Source organism: Canis lupus, chromosome 6 (genome assembly GCF_011100685.1).
Source record: "Canis lupus familiaris isolate Mischka breed German Shepherd chromosome 6, alternate assembly UU_Cfam_GSD_1.0, whole genome shotgun sequence".
Lineage (NCBI taxonomy): Eukaryota > Metazoa > Chordata > Mammalia > Carnivora > Canidae > Canis > Canis lupus.
The window spans coordinates 15,965,679-15,987,009 of NC_049227.1; the positions used below are offsets into that span (position 1 = coordinate 15,965,679).

General features: G+C 53.7%; 3 protein-coding genes across 5 annotated transcripts in view; 1 reads left to right on the top strand and 2 right to left on the bottom strand.

Moving 5' to 3' along the window:
* Positions 1-20,458, bottom strand: part of GPER1 (G protein-coupled estrogen receptor 1) — a 45,998-nt gene extending 25,540 nt beyond the window's left edge. For both annotated transcript variants that reach the window (XM_038539687.1, XM_038539688.1), the window contains exon 1: positions 20,370-20,458. The gene's annotated coding sequence lies outside the window, so the exon portion shown is untranslated. The remainder of the gene's footprint in view (positions 1-20,369) is intronic.
* C6H7orf50 (chromosome 6 C7orf50 homolog) overlaps positions 1-21,331 on the top strand; it is a 147,898-nt gene that overhangs the window by 68,805 nt on the left and 57,762 nt on the right. The gene's annotated exons all lie outside the window — the stretch shown is intronic.
* Positions 44-20,447, bottom strand: GPR146 (G protein-coupled receptor 146). 2 transcript variants are annotated; one of them, XM_038539691.1, is made up of 2 exons: positions 20,370-20,447; positions 44-7,558 (listed from the first exon to the last, which is right to left on the bottom strand). In XM_038539691.1, the coding sequence occupies exon 2, from the start codon at positions 7,530-7,532 to the stop codon at positions 6,531-6,533; it is 1,002 nt and encodes a 333-aa protein (XP_038395619.1). In that variant the 5' UTR covers positions 7,533-7,558; positions 20,370-20,447; the 3' UTR covers positions 44-6,530. The 2 variants fall into 2 exon arrangements, with proteins under 2 accessions (XP_038395619.1, XP_038395620.1); XM_038539692.1 differs by lacking the exon at positions 20,370-20,447 and adding an exon at positions 10,381-11,001.

Consider the following 21,331-nt stretch of genomic DNA (forward strand, 5'->3'; position numbering starts at 1 on the left):
TAGGCCTTGCCTTTCAGGCATTAGCTGTGTACACACAGGCTGACATGGTAGCCCTTCTAAGGTGAGCCAAGGATACACCTGCATGGAATGGTGCCAAGCAGGGCACCAGATTAGAGCATCCTGGTCTTTATCTCACTGAGGAGTTGGCAGTGCTGCTTAGAGTACATGGACACTCCTGACCCCTTCTGCCCAAACCCCCCACTCCCTGCCTTATGCTAGTCCTTCTTAAGCCCATGATTGCCCTGAGCTTTTTGCTTTCTTTCTCCCTTCCTCCTTTTTGAGGCTCCCTGCCTTTTGAGTGTAACTTTGGACTTTTTTCCCCCTTCTATTTCTTCACTTTTTGTTTGCTCAAACTGTCCCAAATGTGGCCATGGGGAATGTCTACAAGCCAGGGCCTGTGTCCCATTGACACAGCCCCATTAGTCTTCTAGCTCATCCTTACTCCCTGGTGCAGGATGGCCCAGGCCCACCTCAGAGGAGTCCCCATGGAGCCCTATCCCTTCCTAGCAGCCCTCCTTGGGTCTTTGAAACAACCTGTGGATGCACGTGATGGGCAGCCCCCTTGGAGCAGAGGCTGGACCTGTGAGGCTTCCCAGCTGGTTCATGGGCTGGCCTACCGGCCACAGGCCAGAGTGCTTTCCCCTTCCACACTCCATCATTTACCAGTGCCCTTTTAGATAGCTTTTCCAACATTTTTTTTTTTTTTAAAGCATGTACAATCTTTAAAACTATTTATTTACTTTCTAGCCATAGCACTTCTCCTGCTCCCTGGTATGTAGAACATTGCATTAAATGTTTGGCTTCACTTGGGAGATCAGAAAGTCCAGCATATAGTTGCCCTGTAAATAGTGTGCCAAGCCTTAACAACACAGAAATCCAGGCCCACACTTGGCTACTGTCCCTGTAGGTCAGCCAGGCTCTGCTGACTCCAGTGCTGCCACCTGGGACCGCATGGGCTTTGCATGACCAGTGTGTATGTGCATGTATATGTGTGTGTATATGCCCGCAGAGCAGCACCTGGTGGACTGAGCACCCTTCTCCACTGCTGCTGAGGGTATTTTTTTTGTAAAAGCACAATTTGTTGTGAATTCTGAGAGCCTCATGGATTCTGAGCCAGTATCTGCAGGGAATAGTTTCTGAAGGACATTCCTGTTCCTGCTCTGATTGTTGGGGAATGTGTGTCAGGGTGTCTGCTCTTCAGCAGCTGGTTGGGGAGTTAAAGCTACCATAGAAGATCACTGAGTTACATCACAGAATGTGACCCAGCCAACCCAAATCATGTCAGCTGTTAGACCTGTGAGAAGCACCCTCACGTGGCATGAACACAGTTCCCAGTGTCCCGGAGCTCTGTGGCCGATACTTGGCTGTCCTGCAGAGTGAAGGTCTGCCGATGGCCACTGGGTGGAGCTCCGCAAACACGCCTGCTCTAGAGGCTGGAAAGTATTTCTGAGTCATGTAGTGTCCTGCTAGGACTTCAAAAAGTACTGCACTCCAACTTCACAGCATATTGTACATTAGCATCTCACGTTACAGGTTCACATGACGTTAATGTTAATGGCAGATGGGCCAAAAGAACTTACGAAGTGGTTTTAAATATCAGGAGAAAGGTTGAGAACACAATAGGCACTCAACAAATGCTTTGTACTCAGAACTCCTGTCTCATACACACGCTCAACAGAACAAGACAAATCATAAAGTCTAAACTGCATATTCTTTATTAATATAAAATAGGTATGTTGTATGTTCAAATTCCTTCATTCGTAGAGGACTCATTCACTTCTCAAGTGTATCGAGCACTCACTGTGTACACAGCTCATTGACCTCTTACAGAGGGGTCGGGGGACAGCCCCTCCTATATGGAGCTTCTGGAGCCACCAGGACACTCAATTCTATACTCAGCCCTCAGGATGCAGTCAGCAATTTTTAAATTATTATTCTCAAGGAAGAATAACATTTGTAAGAGTTGTAAGGCTGTCTCTGCTAGCCTTCATGACTGACCTGTGCAGTGGCTTCTGAGTACGGCTCCTCTGCCACTTAGCAGCCAAAGCCTAGGGGCTTGTATGCAGCTGAATGACTACTGGTTGTATTAATGTAATTGTAACGTCAGGAAATAACCAGTTTTATGGTAAGTTCTGTGCCATTTTCTGATCTACATCATATACCCCTGGAAATACACATTTTAAGAATTCCAAAATTGAGTAAGATATATCAAATAATTTAAATTTTAAAATGTGTGGGTTTTTTCTTTAGCAGGTTTTTCTTCATCATTTACATAGAACTTTAGGCCAACGGGTGCAACCACTGGAGCAGATTTAACAGATGAGAAATGAAAAAGTCCCCAAATTTTCCAACTGATTTTAAATTCAAGAATTGGACTTATAATTTAGCTTCTTAATAAATTATTTCAGGCTTATCCTTTATCAAGTGCATTCCATAAAGGAATGTTTGACCTACTGACATCTCTGCCACACGTAACAGTATGTCTGGTTTCCTATGATAAATTTTCTAACCTTCATGAAGTAAACCTAAGGTTGAACTCGCTTTTTGTAATCTTAAGCATGGCAAGATAGATGAGTTTGTGGATTAATAAAAATGTGATCATCTAGAAGTTTTGATAACAGAATTACCTTGGAACGTAAACTTTCACTGGGAGAAATACAGATTGATCAGTTAAAGGGTGTGTGTGTGTGTGCACACACACACACGCACGCGCATATATATATATATGCGTGCATTTACAGTCTACTTTAGCTTTTTCCATTTTTCTCTCAGTTCAAAATTCTTTCAGTTTTTTGTTTTTGTTTTTGTTTGTTTTTTTGGCAACTTGGCAGAAGCACTGGAAGCACCCATACCTGGAAGAGAAATGTCGGGTCACACCAGATTCATCTGAGAATAATTTAGCACAAGAATGTGGATAAACAAACATCAAATGGGGAGTAGGCTCTGCAGCATGTGGGGTTGGTGGCAGAGGTGTCGCCAGCAGGGAGAAGAGTATGGAGGTAAAGACACATTTGTGAGAGTGGAGAGGGTCTCCATTAGAGGTTAAGGGTCTACACAGGAACCCCAGCCTGCCATGGGCCGGTGCTTCACCAGGAAGAGCTGCCAGGCTGCCACATGTCCTTGGGGGCCCTCTGTCACCAGCAACTGTGGGCATTGGGAATGGGGAGGGACCCCTGGCAGGACTCTCTCAGGTCCCCAGTAAGTTGTCAGAAAGAAGCCAGTTTGCAACCAAAGCCACTGAGAAATTACAAACAAATCCATGATTTTAGATCCCTCTCCTGTTTGGGGGACCCCAGCTGGGGTGAGGGACTCAAGGGCTGTGGCAGAGACCTGTGTGCCCCTCAGCTCTGTGCTCTTGGGATTTCCCTCTCTCCTAGGACCTCTTTCTCCTTAAGTAAAGAACAGAGGAGAGAAGCAAGGAAAAGGGACTTTTTATTTGAAGTATCACTCCCACTACAGACGAGCTCACAAGTTGGATCCCATTTCTGGTAATAACGGTGCTGGCTTCTTGACCCAAGAGCCTGGCTGTGCATACTGGACCTTGGCCTGACCCTGGCTCTGGAGCTGCCCACCCACCATGACAGAACTAGAAGCCAAGCAGGAACAGGCATGTTTGAGGTGAGAAGTTCTATGGCAGCAGTGCTAGGGGACTGTGCAGTTGCACTAGTCACTCAGCCAACACCAGGGTTTCCCAGGGGAGCCATGACCTCAGGACTACCCATTGTGCAGCCCACAACTTGAGGAGGGTGGGGGTGGCAGGAGTGGGGAGGGGTCAGGCCTGAGGCTTTCAGGATTTGAAAAGAAACCCCAGCCCATCAGAAGACCTGGAACAGCGGAGGGGACTGTGTCCTTCAGTAGAAATAGCACATTCCTGACAGAAGCAACATGGAAACTTCTCTCATTCTGCCCTGGATCTACTGGCTAGGAAGTAGATGGGCCCCACAGAACCTGTCCAGAGTTTCACAGCTACCAGGCTCAAGTCACACCAGGGCTCTGGCATCCAGTGTACTTTCATGATTCTGCCCAGGCAGACTCTTAACTCACATCATCCTAAAGGGGATATATTCTGCAGATAAAAAAAACAATGGCAACTAAGTCATAGGCTGAATTTCCCAAGAGACCAGGACCAAATGGAGAGATTTCCCTGAACGGAACGTGGCAAAAAATAGAGCCACACTCTGTTATCCTTGGACCAGACAGGTCAGAACTGAGTTTTCAGGTTGTCACAGGTTAGTATGTTAATATCTCTGATAGGGACTAATATCCAAAATACATAAAGAAACTCAGTAGCAAAATAAAGTCTGATTGCAAAATGGGCACAGAGTCAGAATAGACATTTCTCCAAAGAACACATACAGATGGCCAACATGTACATGAAATGAATGCACTCTGCATCCCTCAGTAGGGAGATCCCCTCACATCTGTTAAGAAGGCCATCAACAAGAAGACAAGAGCTGGTGAGGACATGGAGAAGGGGGAACCTTCAGACGCCACTGGTGGGAATGCAAACTGGTGCAGCCACTCAAACAAGAAGGTTCCTCAGAAGTTAAAAAAAACCAGCTACCCTATGATCCAGTCATCACCCTTGTGAATATTTACTCAGAGGATCCCAAACCACTAACTGAAAAGATGTTTGCAACCTGTGTTCCTGGGGTATCATTCACCATGGCCAAGACACAGGAGCAGACACAGAAGAGGCAGGGGTTGTGTACACATACACATGACACACACCATGGAATATCAGCCACAAGAAGGAATGAAATCTGGCCATTTGCAACAACATGGATGGACTTGGAGGGCACTGGACTAAGTGGATTAAGTCAGAGAAAGACAAACACCTCATGATCTCACGTATAGGGGGGATCTTTCAAAAAACAACCAAAGTCATAGAATCAACAGATTGGTGGTTGTCAGGGGCAGGGGTGTGGCTGGTGGGGGAAATGGGTGAAGAGAGTCAAAAGGTTAAAATAAATAAATAAATACGGTGCATTACTGAGCAATGACCAAAGAAAAAATTTTTTCCTGGGTGCACAACCCTAAAAGCAGGAGGGAGTCACCAAATTACCAATTCCAGCCCAAGCTGTTCTCTGTAACCATCACACTGCAGGAAAACTTAGGTTGAAATATAAACCATATTTTAAGGAATGTGCCTGTTTATAGTTTTCCTTTTAGCAAACAACTTCTGTTGACCTGGGTTCTGTATGTGCAGGTGCACACATGCACACACACACAGACAGTTAACAAGCAGCATGGACCGCATACTGTAGGACACTGGGACTGGGGCTGGGCCCCAGGATCACATTCATCTTTCCTCAGAAAAGTGCCCTCGTGCCACTTCAGGTTAGGGTCTGCTACAAATTAATTTGCTGCAGACTTGAGAAACAAATCTCCCTGTTTTTAGAGTTTTGTGGGTTTCAGAGTTGGGAGTTAGGGGCTGCAGGGGTAGGATGTATTGTGAAGCTGGGGTGCAGGTGAACAGATGGTGTGGGAGGCAGGGGGCTTCCGTTGCCACAGTCTTAAAGCACATGTGTACAGGCCACAGTGTGGAGGATCCAGGATTCTGGCTAAGCAGGCAGGTCTTGGGCTCTCCTCCAGTAGCAGCCATGGAGGATCAGACAGGTGTGAGGTGGCTAGGGTGGCCCTATTCTCCACCCTGGATGCCAGACAAGGCTCGGTCTTCCAGGCCTGTCTCCCCCCAGCAGCCCCTTTGAGGTTCTGTGGAAACCGCCCTTTCCTTTCTTCAGTTTACCTTTATTGTTCAGTTTGGTACCCATTTAGGGGGGAGTTGACCTACATGGAAAGAGGTCAGCTAATGTCACCCGTGAGGAGAGCAGGGGTACCAGGTGTGTTGGGCCGGCAAGATGAGAGCCCCGGGCTACTTTATTCTCGCTTAAGACCAGCCACGCTGCTGGCTTTTTCCTGCGGAAACACTTTCATGCCATCTCTGTGTGACACCGTGCACCTCTCCTCTCACGCCTCCTCAGGGTGACCCTGCAGTCATGAAGCCCAACCCCATCTGTCCAACACAGGTCCTCTTCTGTGTTGTTTCCTTCATTTTCCATGCTGTTGTGACTTTTCTATCAAACCTCTCTTTTCATAAACAAAAATAAAGTAAGAGAGGAAATCAAGGATTTTAACAAGACCATGTAAATACTGGCTTTTGATTGTCATCACTTCATTCAGGGAACCCAGTGTGGAGGAGGCTGACAGTGTGGACCTAAAGGACCAGGCACACGCTGCCGGCAAAAGCAGGTGGGCCAACTCAGCCTTCTTCACCTAGGCCCCTGCTGCTCTGAACAATGTGGCCTTGGTGGAAGCATGGCCTGTCTGGAACGGCAGAAAACTTGGCGAGAACATGCCTTGTGCTGTCCTTTGTTCTTGCCTCAGTGACCTCCTGGGGAAGACAGTGAGAAAGTGCTGTGCCTCCAGGGCATGCACTGTTGGCCATCTGTCAGGTGGCTCCGCAGTGGACGTTGACAGTGGCCCCAAGACCGGTGCTCAGAGTGGCCACAATCAGAGGAGTCGGCTCTCTATGCCATCACCTGCTGGACCCCCACTTGGTCTGGGGAGCAGCTCTGGTGCCCACAGTGCATTTTCTTTATCAGTCGCCGGAGTTTGCCGGGGAAGTTTCTGTTGATGTAGCGGTAAAGAAGCGGCATCACAGAGCTACTAGAGAATGCCAAGAATCTTGACACATCCTTAGCAAAGAGCAGAATCCCCAGGTAGCGCCCATCCATGGGCTTCCCCCGCAAGGCAAGCAATGTGTGCGCCAGGAGGGTCAGGTAGTGAGGCGTCCACAGCCCAAACTGTGTGCACACGGTGGCCACCAGAAGCCTGTGCACCGAGGGGTCCAGCCTCCCCGCATCCTGGTCAAGGGGTGTGTCTTCCTTCCGGATCCTCGAGATGAGTGCTAGTGCGTAGAGCACGGCCAGGGTGGGGACCAAGTACCCGATGAACACCATGATGGCATCAGCAGCCTCTGTGTCCTGCATTTTGGAACACTCAACAACCCTGGCCGCCACGTGGCTGCAGATGTAGAATAGCAGGGAGGAGAAGCTGGTGAGCAGGGCCCCACCCCAGACAAAGCCGCACACATGCCTGGTGTTGTAGACGCTGGACATGTAGGTGCGCGGCAGAGCGCGCTCGATGTAGTAGTCGAGGCTGAGCAGGGCTGTGGAGTACATGGTCACCAGGGAGGAGACGTTGAACAGCACCAGCAGTGTGATGTGTGCCTCACTGCTGAAGCCCCACAGGGCCCACCCAGAGGCAGTGGGGCCCAGCAGGTGCACGGGCGCCAGGGCGCTGAGCACCAGGCCCGCCACAGCCATGTTCACAAAGTAGACATCAGGCATGGTCATGCTGTTCTGGTCGTACAGGTTGACCAGGACAAGCAGGGCATTGTAGCCCAGGCCGATGGGGACGCCAACGACCAGGTAGAGCAGAGAGAAGACGGACAGGACCAAGTGGAAGTGCTGGCAGAGGAGCTGGTCCTCCAGGCTGCCTGTGCCATTGAGCGGGCCGCAGCTCCACATGGCGGCAGCGGCGGCAGCGGGCTGGGCTGTGTGGGAGAGAGCAGCAGAAAGTTAGGGGGTGTTCTTGAGCCAGAGCCCCGGGCTTGCAAACCCTCCGAAATGCAGAGGTGGTGCAGGAAGAAAGCCTTGCCCCTTGAACTCTCACAGGAACAGTCAGAGACTATGGGCCTTTTCAAAAATACTCTGTCCTGAGTGTTTTCTGTGAGTGCAAAGGTGCTGTCGTATGGCTGTCTTCAGTCCAACAAGGTCACGATGCTGCAGTCATCTTAACGGCCGTGGCAAGTCTCCCTAAGCCTGTTTCTGAGAGTCTGAACCATGGATGATTTTCCCAAGCTAGTACTGGGGGAGTTGTCCTGGCATGCTTCATGCCTCCTGCAGGGCCCCGGCTTCTCTCCACTGGGAAGGGACACTGCAGGACCTACCCCACTCCCATCATGTCCTTGGCCCTTGAGCCCCAGGGACATGAGGGCCCAGTCCTGACCCTTCCGCCTGGGCTGCGTGGCTTTGAGCAAGTCCTCGTAACTCCCTGCTATTATACCTCTTCCTGAAAGTGGGGTTAGAAAGACAGGTGCCCCTGGGGATGCTGGCAGGTCAGCCAGGGTGGCACCTGGACAGCACTAGGGGCTGGGATGTATACAGACATGGGCCTTCCTATGACAGGGTGACCCTCCATAGCCTCCTGGGTAAGAATAGCAGCCTCTGCCGAGCAGGCAGGCCGCAACCTGGCCCAGACGCTTCTTAAAGTGCAAAGAAATTGCTTGCATGCCTTCCACACCTGTCTGTGATCTGGTGGTCAGCCCGCCCTGTCTCTCATGCCACCGAGGCTGCACCATTATGCTGCACCTCCAGCCCCATCAGCAGGCACGGGTACACACATGGGAGCAGATAGACAGGCAGCTAGACAAACTGGCATGTGTGACTGAGGTGTGCCCTGAACTGAGCTGAGAGAGCACAAGGTGCTAAGCTGACTGGTAGGAGGCTGGAAGTGGGGGTGGGTGCCACAGGCTGAGATACTCATACCTTTGTCTCCACAGGGCCATCACAGTCCCAGTGAGGGCACATCCGTGAGAACCCTCATGTAGCCTGGGGTTCCTCAGGGAGGAGGGCATGCTCCCATTGGGGAGCTCCACCCTGCCAAGGTGTCCAGGCCAAGAGAGACAGTCAGGGGTGGGCCACTGGCCCTAGTATCCCCACCCAGCCTGAGAGGCAGCGCCCAGGCGGAATGCAACCAAGTGGCCTGTGTCCTAGCGCATGGGAGGCCTGGGTACACAGCTGGCCATGAGAACCCATAATGTGAAGAAAAAACACCGTTCACAAATGTCAATTCTTTGGAGGAAAACCTTACATTCAGAACATAGTTTGGTCCAACCTGATCTTCCACTCTTACAATAAGAAATTCTCTTGGGCAAGCACACGCAAAGCAAACATTTGTTTCCCAGGCTTTGGACAGGGATCTGCCAGCCCTGCTGCCCATGACAGGGCTCGGAGGTCTGGCCCTGCTGCTGTGCTGGCCGGAGCCTGGCGTGGGAACAAGGGGGTGACATCGAGAAAGAGCAGTGTGACCCACTGGTCTGCCTTGCCCTGCCACACCTGGACCACAGGGGCTGCAGGACAGTTAGCACTGAACAAAATGAAGGGAGGTTGGGGCCCTCACAGCAGGACTGTATCTGCATTCAAGCCCAGCATCATCAGACTACCATGGGCAAGTGGGCCATGCAGACATCAGGGACATCGAGTCAGCAGGGATGTTCTGCAATCTTCATAAATGCCACCCAGCAGCCTGAGATGATGTATGTCATGTGTCAGACGGTAGCGATGTCCAGGGTCAGGCTCGGCGCAGGGCTGGCCGGGCTCTGCCCACACGTATTGGTTACATTACTTTTAGAAGTGTTTACTGTCATCCATAGCATGGGCTAAAATCTAGGTCCTAAAATCTAGACAGTGCTCCTCAGCCTCTAGCCCTGGTGGGTGCTCTGCACCCCAGTGGCTGGATTTTGGGGGGAAAGGTGGGAGCCCCAGGTGGATGGCATGCTCCTGGAACACCTGTGGGTCAACAGCCAAGGCACTGGTTCCTGCCTTGGAAGGACCAAGGAACCCCAGGAAGCTGGGGACGGGGTCCCTTTTATGTCCTCTTTTAGCTGATTACATGGCCAGTTTCCGCTCTCCTTCTTCCTGAATGCCTACAGAGCTGGCTGTGGATGTTTAAATGTGGCCTCCATGCTGAACTATGGCTCTGACAGTAACCTGGGGGCGGGGGTGCAGTGCGCAGGAGCCCATGGCTGCAGAGAGCTTGTCCGCCAAACTTCATGGGCCTCGGGCCTCAGGAAACTGTACATTCTTATGGCCACTGTGGACATCTTCCATCCCAGAGCATCTGTCTGTGCTGTGACCAGCCCACAGTCAGACCCTTCTGGTCAGGCCCTGCCAGGTTCACGTCCTGCACAAGTACCTGTAGGGTCAGCCTGAGATGTCCCACCTACTCTCACATCCAAGTCCCTTTCTTTCCTCATAAGAGGACAAAGACCTGTCCCAGAAAAGGGGAACTGCAGCCCCAGAAAAGGAAGGGCCCTCCACCATCATTAGGACAGGCGTTGGCTCAAGTGGGGTGCTGGCCAGCAAGAAAGGTTGGCACGCACTCTGTGCCCAGGCCAGGACCCCAGGATCACACTCCTCCTTAGGCCCTGTCACTACCCTCCTCTTTCCCTTGCCACTGTCTGCCGCATGTTCCCTCCGCTTTCCCTGGCCACGGCCTGCCGCATGTCCCCCGGGGCCCCATCCATGTCCCCTTACTGTCCCCTGGTATAGCCCTGGAGTGGCCTGCAGCAGTGCCGAGCCTCAGGCTGCTTACCTTTATCCCAAGCCCCACACTTCTCTGTGCCTGGACCGCAGACTCTGTCCGTAAGCAACACTGAAGCACAAACGCCAGAGAGGATCCTGTGTTTCTCTGCAAACCACCCCCACCCCCCACCTCGTGTGCTTATCAGCGGCAGCCGCACGGCGCTGGCTTCCTGCGCGGGTGCGTGTGTGCAGTTAGTGCCCGGTGTGGAAGCACACCACTTGTTTTCCTCCAGTAAATCGCTCAGTTTCTGCCTCCCTTGGCAGGCACCGTGGCCCCTCCCTCTCTCTGTTTACAGCCAGTTTCACAGAACCAGGCTTGTGCCTGGAAGGGCCAGCACCGTCGGATCAGGCTCCTGTCCTGTCGCTCTGGTTCCTTACTGTCTGCACCCCAGGCCTGCACCCAGTGACTGCCCAGGGTCCATGTGGCTGTTGCAAACACTCAGGGTGCAGAGCATGTGCACTTACGAGTTCCCCTTTTCCCTTGAGCAAGGAAACGGAGTGGCCACCGAGGACAGCACTATGGGCCTCGTGGAGTCTCCGTGGAGAGGAGCTGTGGCTGCTCACCCTGGAACCTGGGCAGTGAGGGCTGGGCATAGCCTCAGCGCCGGCAGGAAGGAAGGCGGGTATCTTCCTGGGGTCACTGGCCACGGTGGAGCTGCCGGCTTGTGTGCTGCTGGCTGTGTCCCCCCAGCCAAGGGCTCAGGAAGCCACTGCCCTGCTGCCCATGGCTGCCTCCTGGGGCCGCGGGAAGGACAGCTGGCAAGCGGCCGTGCTGGGCTAAGGGTGGCTCCATTCTTAGGAAATCATCACGTGGAGCACAGTCTGTTTAGAATTTCCTTCCTAGTTCTCGTGCTTGTGTGGCCCTGGCTCGCGCTTTGGAGAGGGGCTGTCCCTGTGTGCCTTAACTGGGCTGATCTGTGGAGAGCAGGAGGTGACCATCAGTGCTGGGTCTTTGACTGAAACAGGCATGAGTTTCTATTTGCTGACAGCTAGTAAATACAGAATTTATCAACTTTATGTCTTAAGCCAGAGTTCAATTCTGTGTGTAGTTCTGCGTCTCAAGTACCAGGATGATCATGATTCCAGACACAAACTGGTCACTTTGTCAGCCTGACGATGACAAGCTTTACACTTTTGTTCGAGCATTCTTCTGGGGAGGCCAGTGATTGGTGTGTGGTGTGAGCATTCATTTCTGTCTGCAGGAGGACAGGGCTGAGGGGCAGGGGGCCAGGCATAGGTCAGCCAAGTGCCTGCCCCAAGAAGAGCTCACCCACATCCTGTGCAAACAGAACACGAGTCCCTGTGAGCACCAGGGGTGGAGCTAGCCGAGCCCAGGGCTGTGGGCACATGGCACAGGTGGATGGGAAGTACTCAGGACAGCACCCCCAGAATTGCCATGTGTAAGCAGGTCTGGCATGAGTGCCAAGTGGTGGTCCTGTCTAAACCCGAGTCATAGGGCAGCTGTTAAAGCACAGCAGCTGGGTCCAGCAGCTGCTGACTCAGCACAGCTGAGGTGTTTCAGAGAACACGGGTGGGGCGGGGGCGCTGCTGGACACTCTGCACCTGGGAACCAGGCAGATGCCCCCGAACCCCCAAGCCTGCCCTCCTGGCCACAGAGGGCCTCTAGTGGGGGCTGGCCCAGGCCTGCCTTTCTCTGGTTCCCATTTCCTTGCGGTGACTCCACTTCCCTTTTGTGCACTCTGGTTCTGCAAGTCCAGGAACCTGGGAACAGAGACTTCCCCTCAGGCCATCTGGGGAGGAGGTGGACCTGGGAACAATGGTTTGGCTCCCTCTCTCCCCCGAGGCCTCAGACCACCTTTCCAACTCCTGAGAAAGAGGAACTTGGAGCACAGCCGGGGGAGGCGGGTGGTTCCAGGAAGGCTCTCTCTCCAGGGCCACGCTGGGCCAGCACTCAGCAGGGCCCGACTCCCTGCTCCACCCATTCTCAATTGGAAATCTGCCACATTCTTCCCAAAAGGCAGGATGGATAATTTAGCTTTCAGGGCCCTGTCACCTGCTGTGCCCCTTGACTGAAGGGGTCAGGGTCATTGAGGACCCCAGTGGGCTTCTTATCCAGGCTGGCCTTACAAGCAGGCTGGGCCTGTCTCCACACCTCCTCCCTAGGACCCCTAGGCCCCTCCTTGACAGAGTTCCCTGCTGCCTCCCTGGCTCCTAGGCCTGCCTCCTTTTCCATGCACCCTAGAGCCCTTTCTAAAAGGGTCTGTTGGCAGAGCTGCCTGGCCCGCCTGCCTTTCCTGCCCCACTTTCTCCCACCTGACCAGCTTGCTCGGTGCAGCTCCTCTGCCCTTCTCTACTGGGCCTGCCTCCAGCTTCTTGATGCCAGACTTACTACTGCCTTTCACACTTCCCAAAACCTCCCCCAAAATTCCTTTGGGACTGACTCCCCCATGACATCCACACAGGTCGCGTGTCAGCACCCACAGCAATGGCTGTGCTCACAGGCCTGCAGCAGACAGGACTGTACCTGGGGCCCCCATGGATTCCCACTCCTGCCAGCCCACTGTCTCACCTCAGCTGGGTGCTGATCTGTTCCTGAACCTCTCCCTTCCTGGTTGGGGTCCCAGCCTTTTCCCAGGGTAGCTGATCCAGACTGGAACTCCGTGGGGACCCAGGAACACACGAATAACTGAATGTCTTCCCAGAGCACTCTCCTCTCCACCCTAGATCTCCATGGGGAGAAGGAACCCACCCACCCTCGAGACCCTTGCCAAGATGGGTCTGTGGTTGCTTCTCCCGTGGAGTCTGTGTGCAGTGTGCTCTCTGGCAAGCCAGGACTGCCAGTCAGTCCAGGTCCACAGAGCAAAGACACCGCCAGCACACGTAGGTGCATCCACAAGAACAGCAGCAGTAGGAGCACGGGGCCCCATCCTCTGTGTGGCCGGACATGGGCCTGAAGCGGGATGTGGCCCCAGGCCTCCGTGGTGACAGAGTGGCAGCCCAGCCCCCGGCCGGTGGGAGAGGCTGCAGGAGTGCCATGCAAGGTCAGGTTGGCTTGCTCCTTACAGGCACTGGGCATCTTGACTGAGCAAGGACAGGGAGGAAGCTCTGCAGGCCAGGGACCCTGTACCTGCTTAGAGTTGTCCAAGACAGAGTCCCTTGTAACTTTCTTCTGGCTTTTTCCATAAAGGTGACTCACATACTCTACCTTTCTTAGGGCTTTTTGTGTGTTTGTTTTGTTTTCTAATTACACTCAAATAGAAGAAAGCCCCTATATCATGACAACAGGGCTGGCCTTTTAAGAGCCTGCTCCCTTTCCGGATCCTGTTCCCTTGAGATGGTGAGGCCATTACAGCTTCGGGGCAGCAGGGTTCCAGGCCTTTGGGCTGGCAGGTGCCCGAGGGAGGAAAGCATATGAGAGGCCAGCCTGGTGGAAGCAGGGAGTAGCTGCACCCTGGGCCAGGTCAGAGTGAACAGCAGCCCCAAGCCCCCTGCCCCAGGCGAGCCCTCAGCCAACTCAGATCATTACCATGTATGCTTCTGCAGCTGCACAGCACCCCTTTTTTCAAGCCTGGAAGCATGCACATCCCAGAGAAGGCAGCCTCCAGACAGTCCAGAGGTTCAAAATGACATTCTCTTCCAGAAAAGCCTGAGGGGACCTAAGAGCTGAGCTGATGTCCCATGCATGAGGCTGGCTGTGCGGTGGGAAGTCTTTAGAGGGAACAAAGTTGTGGTCATTTCTTCTCCAGTCTGGAGGGGTCACCTCTTGGGCCCCAGCAGCCCTACCCTTTAGAGGAGAGGAAGGCTGAGGTTCACAAGGACAGAGTCGCATGGTCACAACAGGCATCCATTTGTGCACTTGGTGTCACAGCACTGCTATGCGGGCGTCTGCTGGCTCAAGGGGTGACCTGAGGCCACCCTGTCAGAAGGGCACAGTGCAATAGCTGCCTCCCACAGGTAGGGAAGACCCAGTTAGTGCTGGCCGAGGACGGAATGAGAGGCCAGTGGACATGCAGGTGGCTGTTTTGTCCAAGTGTCCACTAGGAGTCCCCCAGGGCATGGAGCCCTTGTGGGGTACTGTGCCCCATCTTGGTTTCTGGGGACTTCATGGTTTCCAGGCCCTCTTTCTCCCTACATCCCCAGCTAGGGCCTGTGTGTCCTCAGTTGGGCAACAGACATTCATTACAAATAATCTTACGTGTAAAAGAAAAGCCATTTTCTTGAAAGATCTCCTCTGCGCTTCAATAATTATATTTCAAGAAAATGCTTTCTTAGATCTGACAATTTCCAACTCTAGGAGCTTTCTCAGCCACCTCCTGGTCATGCCATGCTCCCCTTGCGTTGGGTCTGAAGGCTCTTTGGTGGGGTTATGGGCTCACCACCTGAGTGAGGACAGGCTGTGTGCCATAGGCTGGAGGTATAGAGCAGTTGGAGAAGGCTGACAGAAGGGAACCCCCAGGATGTCTGACTTGCTGACCTGTGGGTCCTGATGGAAGAGGGCCTCCGGTGGTGGCAGAGCAGGTCTGGCACTAGCCCGAGCACCCCTGTGGGCAGCTGCCCTTGCTGGCTTGGAACTCCGTGGATGCACCCTCAGCTCTGGGCCCTGAGCTAGTACTTTTGGGCTCTTGGGTTTCTTCCCTTTTGGTAACGGCAACCCCCTGAGCCTGCCACATCTGTAGGAGTCACTCAGATAGCCTTGAGACCCTGATACACGAGCAGCACAGGCCTGGGGAGACATGCCATAGCACTGGTGGCTGACTAGTGAATCAGCATACTAGACAGAAAGAGGCCTGCGGGCCACAGGTATACAGTGGAGACCTATTGGTGGGAGGCCAGGCCACAAGGAAGATGAGCAACATAGGCCATGCTGCTGCTCAGCAGCCTGACGAGCCCTGAAAAACCAGTAGGGGCCAAGCATCAGAAGCAGCAGGGTGGTGCCTGCAGTGGCAGAAGCCAGGTGCCGGGGATGGAGAGGGACAGGTGCATCCCAGGACCCTGGTGCAGCAAGCGTGCATGACACAGGATGGCACTCATCCTAAACAGCTCTGCTTTGGGGAAGCGGCTCTGATTTCAAGCACTGCCTTGAACCCTGGCCTACCTCAGTCTACCCTACATGGGAGAACTTTGAAATAGGGCCTCCACAGTGAAGGAGGCTGCTTATACGAAAACTTACGCCTCCTAGTGACCTGTGAACTGGCATAGCAGGCTGCCAGGACAGGCACACATGCCCAGACTTCTGTGGAATGTTCACCTAGTTGAAAATTCGGTCTCAGAGTCCCCTGCCCAGACTAATGCCCAGGCTCAATGCTTACCCGCTGGGTGGTGCTGTTTAGGCAGGTAAAATACTACCTCAGTTTCCCCAGCTTAGGAGACTTTCATGTGACTACTGGGGGGTTAGGTGGATCCAGCTCTGTAGAGCATGGCATGGTGGGCCTCAGCGAGTCCCTGGTGAGGGGACAAGGAAGGTGCAGTTCTGTCCCCTCCTTCCCACACACAGTGAATGCACAGAAAGCTGGTGTATGAACTCCTGCCCAGAATCTGTCACCTGACACATGGGAAGAGGACACAGGAAGGGAGGTATGAGGCCCTGAGCAATAGTCACAAGCCTAGTGCAGGCTGTTGGGGGAAGGGTGGAGCAGGCTCCAGACCCGCCATGCGCACAGACCATCCCATCACAGAGGCTTCATGGTCCAGGTTAGAGCTTTGTAACAGCACAGACCGTGCATTTCCTGGTGCTGCACTCATATGAAATCGGGGTGTGAATGTGTGCTTCCCTTGCTTGTGTTCACAGCACTCATGGGGGGTGGGGCAGCTCTGGTCCAGTTCGTTTCTGGTCTTAACTCAGGAGGATTCAGGGAGTGCTCTCCACAGTGACACTCCTCTTCTTGGCTGGGGCAAGGCCCATGCTCCAGTTAGGCTGCCTGTCAGAAGCATTTTGAGGCGGGACATTGGTGGCTTTCTTTCTGTGCCTTTTCAAAAAAGAGTCCAGAATGGTATAAACCAGCCCTTGATTCAAAGGGCATGTCTGTCAGCAATGAAAGTGAACTTTGCTAAACTCTAGGGCTAAGGTAAATAGTGATTTCTGTGGAGCAGGATGCCAGGAGTGGGTCAGAGCAGCAGCCTTGGGGGCGGTGATGGTGGACTGCAGGGACTCAGAAGCAGGCTGCTGCTGGGCTGGGTGGGGGTCATGCCTCCTGGGAGTCCTGCATGTGTGTATGCATTCGTGCGTGTGTGCATAGGCATGTACACGTGCAGAGCCTGCAGAGATGAAAAGCCAGCAAAGAGAAATCAGCCTGTTCCAAGACAGCTAAGCTGGTTTCACTAAAACCTTACCCTTATTTCCTTGCTCTGTTAATCAGGAAATCCTGTCCTCTGGTGTTGGGGGCCCACTGGTGCTGGGCCTCCTGCCCACACTGGGGCAGGGGTGGAGGGGTACACACACCAATCCCTTGCCTAGACTGCCTAGACTTCCTTGATTCCCCTGTTCACGTAACAGGTACTAACACCCCTGAAGTTTTCTTTTGACAGCAGCACCTTAGGGAGCCCTCCCTGACTGCTATCCCCACCCCACTCCCTCCAGCCAGTCCTGCTGCAGCTCTCTGTTTGACACCTGCTGAGAGCTTTCTGAATGGGGGGACGGTGCCTCTTGATTCCTGCCAGAAGCCTGGCTAGAGAGAAGGATTATTAGGTCCTCTCAGAGGCTGTTCCCCAAGGTGAGCAGTAGACCCTATGTAGTACAACGGGTAGCAGAGAGAGTGGGAGTGCCTCTTGTTGCTGGGAGGTCTGGGTGTGGGCACGGGGCTGTGAGGCCCAGGAAGTGTACCCTAAGTGGGCAGACACCTCAGCCTGGCTGACGGTCCCGTGGGTTGTTTCTGTTTGACGTAGACCCACTGTGCACCATGAGACTCAACTTCAGATGAATGTTCTAGAACAATCAAAATACTTTGAAAATGACTCCTGAATGTTTATTTCCTTTTGTAATAATGGGCAGAGACTTTAGCTACAATTAACATCCAGCTGGTAGGAGCCAGACACTCCGGAAAGGCTGGTGTTTTCATAGGTTTTTCAATGTAGAGAGCTTACGCATACTGATTCCTATCACAAACGCTGTGCCTTCCTGGGGTGTGATAAGAAACTGTTCGTTATACAGATGGGTTGTTTTGATTTTTATAGCTTTTTGCTTTTTACGGTTCTAAATTGCAGAGTAGTGAGTGAGCCAGGCAACCTGGCTCAGATGCATAAACAAAGAGCTGCCTCTCTTTCTCTGTAGAAGAGAACAGGCATGTTTGCTGGCTCAGGAAGGACTGTGGGGCCTGAGACCAAGCAGCCAGGTTTGGGCCAGCAGGGCGCCTGTGCCAGGCCACTGGCTTCCTTTCCCTGGAAGGAGATGGGACACACGTTCTTTTGTCAACGGAGCACTAGTTACTTGGGCTTTTTTGTTCCCTGACTAACTTGGTTTGAGGCTAATGCTCTCCTTCCAGGCACACAGGGCCAGGGGAAAACAGAAATGAAAAGAGACTCACTCGGAAATTCAAGGGGCTGAGGACAGATGAGGTCTCCATTTCAGACTGGGCAGGCCTGGCACACCAGCAGGGCTCCCTGATCTCTCCCACCCTTTAGCTAGGTGTGCTCTTGCCTGAGGGGTATGGGGCACTCAGGGCCGCTGATCTTATCAGCGCCTGAGGTCCTTTCCCAGAGAGGAACCACTGGTTATTTTTACTCGTCACAGTTGCCTCCTCCATTTGCTGGGTTCTAATTAAAAGTGGCAGCCCCTGGGCACACCCCACTGGCATGTATGGGTAGGAAAGGGACCCAGGGTGGGTCTGCTAGGGTAGGCATAGGACACCTAGCCCATCTCAAACTGTCCTGCAATGGGAGGGATGTTGTGTTTGCAAGTAGAGGCTCCCAGGGGACTGAACTCTAACCCTAGCACCATGACATTTTGGTATCTCAAATTCGAGAGAAGATCAACCTTTTTCTTACCTAGACTGAGTCCCCTGCCTGGGTGGTATTTTGCATCCTAGGCCTGTGAGACCCTTGTGGGCAGATGCTGCCAGGTTATACAAGTGGCTTTAGCCTTAGAGCCAGGAGCAAGCAAGGGGAGATAACAGGAAACACCATTTAAGGAAGAAGGGGCATGATTTGTCATGTGCCCTAATTAATGCAGAGGCCCCAATTCTCTGTACTCACCCCCACCTCCTGCCACCCCTAAGACACTAACTACCCTGGTATGTTGTTGGGTCACTGAAGGCCAAGTGGCAGTTATGTTTTCAGGATTCCAAATGACATCCGAGGGATGTGAGATATATGCAGCTGTCCCAGGAGTCCTCTCCCCACCCTACCTCATCCCAGGAGGCAGCAGGGCCCTCTTGCCATCAGTAAGTCACACAAGCATATTTCCCAGCAGTGATCTCTGCAAGTATGTCACTTTCTCATTATATAATAGGTATAATCAGTCTTTCCATCCCAACCTAAAAGTCTGTATGACCCACATTAGGTGGATATACCTTGCCTTTCATCAGCCTACCATGGGCTTTGAGTTACAGGGACACCAGTTCAGCGTTGACATTTGAGTTCTGCCCTAAAGCTGTGTTCTTCCATCCTCAGGGTATTTCCAAATTTACTAGAGAGGCAGGACACAACATGGTCAAAAAGCTGTGTGTGGCCCTGGGTGACAGGCTCACCGCCCCAGCTTCCTGTAAGTGAGGGGCCTGATAAACACTTATCTGGAGGCCTGCTTCATTCAGGACGATAGTAAAGGTTCTGGTTTGGAGAGCCAAGCCCTACAGCAGCTCCCTCAGGAGCTGTGCTGTGCATCCTGGAGAGTGGCTGTACACTAGATGTGATTGTCACTCAGCAGCACCCCCGCTAGACAGAGTCAGGACAATGGAGGATCTGGTCACCATTATGCATGAGCAGCCTAGAAACATGGTCAGAGCCATTCTCCTCACACTCTTGTATTTGTAGAGGTCCATGAAGCCAGCTTCTGGCCTTTTGCAATTGAATGCTAACCTCTGCTAGGAGGTTAGGAGCTGCTCAGCTGAAATATGGAGCTGGTTACTTAGAGCTGGAGGACACCTCCAGGAATGGGGGAGATCAGAGGGGTGAATGGTATTCTCCACATCAAATGGACGAGTGCCCTCAGGCTCTCCACCTCGGGACAGGGCAAAGACTAGTCAGGTGATGACAGCAGAGGAGTGCCTGGCTTAGAGAACAGAGGTAAGCTGTTTAGCTTGCTTGATTCCTGTTGTTAGCAGATGGGGTGTTCAAAGGCTGGGGTCCCTGCCTTCCTATGATGGAGCCTTTCCATGAACAGGGAATTTTACGTGTTATCAAGTATCTAAAACACTTAACAGACTTGCTGATTACATTTAGATGTAGTTCCAGAACTTAACTAAAAATTGTGTAATCATAAGGAGGAAAGCTATACGGGAGCTGACCCAGGAGAACTTGGTCAGCCTCCTTTCCCTCCACCACCCTCCCCCCTGCCCTGCCCCGCCTGCAGGACATGTGAGGAACCTTCAGTGGTGCTGAACCACATGCCCCTCCACAGGTTAATGACCGCAGGGCAGCGACGGCCCAGTCAGCGCACAGCGGCAGGTTGGCCCCAGACTCGGGACAGTGTCCCTGCCCCGCAAGGGGACAGCACCCCCAAGCTTTGGGGGACAACGCCCCTACCTCTAGGGGACAGTGCCCCCAAACCTCCAGGGGACAGTGCCCCTACTCCCCCAGAGGACAGCGCCCCTACCCCCCAGGGGATAGCACTCCCAAGCCTCCAGGGGACAGGACAGCGCCCCTACCCCCCAGGGGACAGCACCCCAAACCTCCGGGGGACAGGACAGCACCCCCAAGCCAAGGGAGGGCAGGACAGCGCCCGCACCGCTCAAGAGGACAGCGCCAGGGCGGGGCCGAGGCACCCGAGAGTCGGTGCGCTCACCGGCCGTGCGTGGCCGTGGCCGCCGCAACCCGGGGCTCGCTCCCCGCGCGGGCCCAGACCCCGAGAGTGGCCGCCGACCCACCCCGCGTTCCGCGCCCACTCACCAGCTCGCTGGGCCGCGGGCCGCGCAGTCGCAGCGGGGCGGGCAGCTCAGGGCTCCGAGGAGGCGGCGGGGCTCACGGCGCGCACGCCGCGCGGGCCTGTGTACACACGTGACCGCCGCCGGCCCGCCCCCCGCCCGGGTCCGCCCCCGGACCGCACTCCACCGCTCGGGCGGGGCGGCGCGCGTTCCCTGACCCCAGGTCAGCCGCGTGCCGCGTGCCGGCTGCAGACCCCGGGCGCCCTCTCGGGCTCCCTGAAGCGCTGGTGCTGACTGCTGAGTCAGAAGGCTCCCTAATCTGCAGGGGACAGGCCTCCCCCCCGCCCCCAGGTTGTGATCTGGTCCTTTCGGTGCACCTGCTCCTCCTCCGGCGGGCGCTGCTCCGAATTCACCCGTTACTTCCCAGTTTTAGGAATGATTTTGTCCACGGAGCTGGCTGCAGGAAAACCACTGAAAGATAGTGCATTGTGCGCAGCCTCGTTAATTTGGTGGCTGTTGTTAGTCCAAAGAACAAGATGATTTACCCCGCTGTACTTCTTACGGCGTACTGATACACTCAGCGGCACATTCTGGCCCAGGGGCTGAGAACATTTCTTTCTGAATATCAAAGCATGCAGGTTGCAGAACTGAACAGAGATCTGCTGTGTGACAACACAGGAGGATAGCAACCAAGACGGGTGCTGAGCATCACAGTGCTGCTTGTTTGCTTAGGGCTCCGCCTTGGGCCCTCCCCCTTCACAGGATAGCTTCTTGACCCCTGGTGAGGGAGGGAAGTGGGGAATCAGCTGTGGGGCTTTAGACTCTGATGGGTAGAAGGGCTCAGCAGAACCCCATTCTCTGTCCAAGTCACTTATAGATACCTTGGGCCCCACCACCCGCTTGGCCCTGTTGTCATTTCTTCACCTTGCTTCTCAGCCCAGCACCAGAAGTGGGTTTATAGAAGTGGGTATCGAGCCACAGGCCACA

Bases quoted from the DNA above. Each gene is read 5' to 3' on its own strand.
- GPR146 (XM_038539691.1), bottom strand. From the start codon at position 7,532: ATGTGGAGCTGCGGCCCGCTCAATGGCACAGGCAGCCTGGAGGACCAG.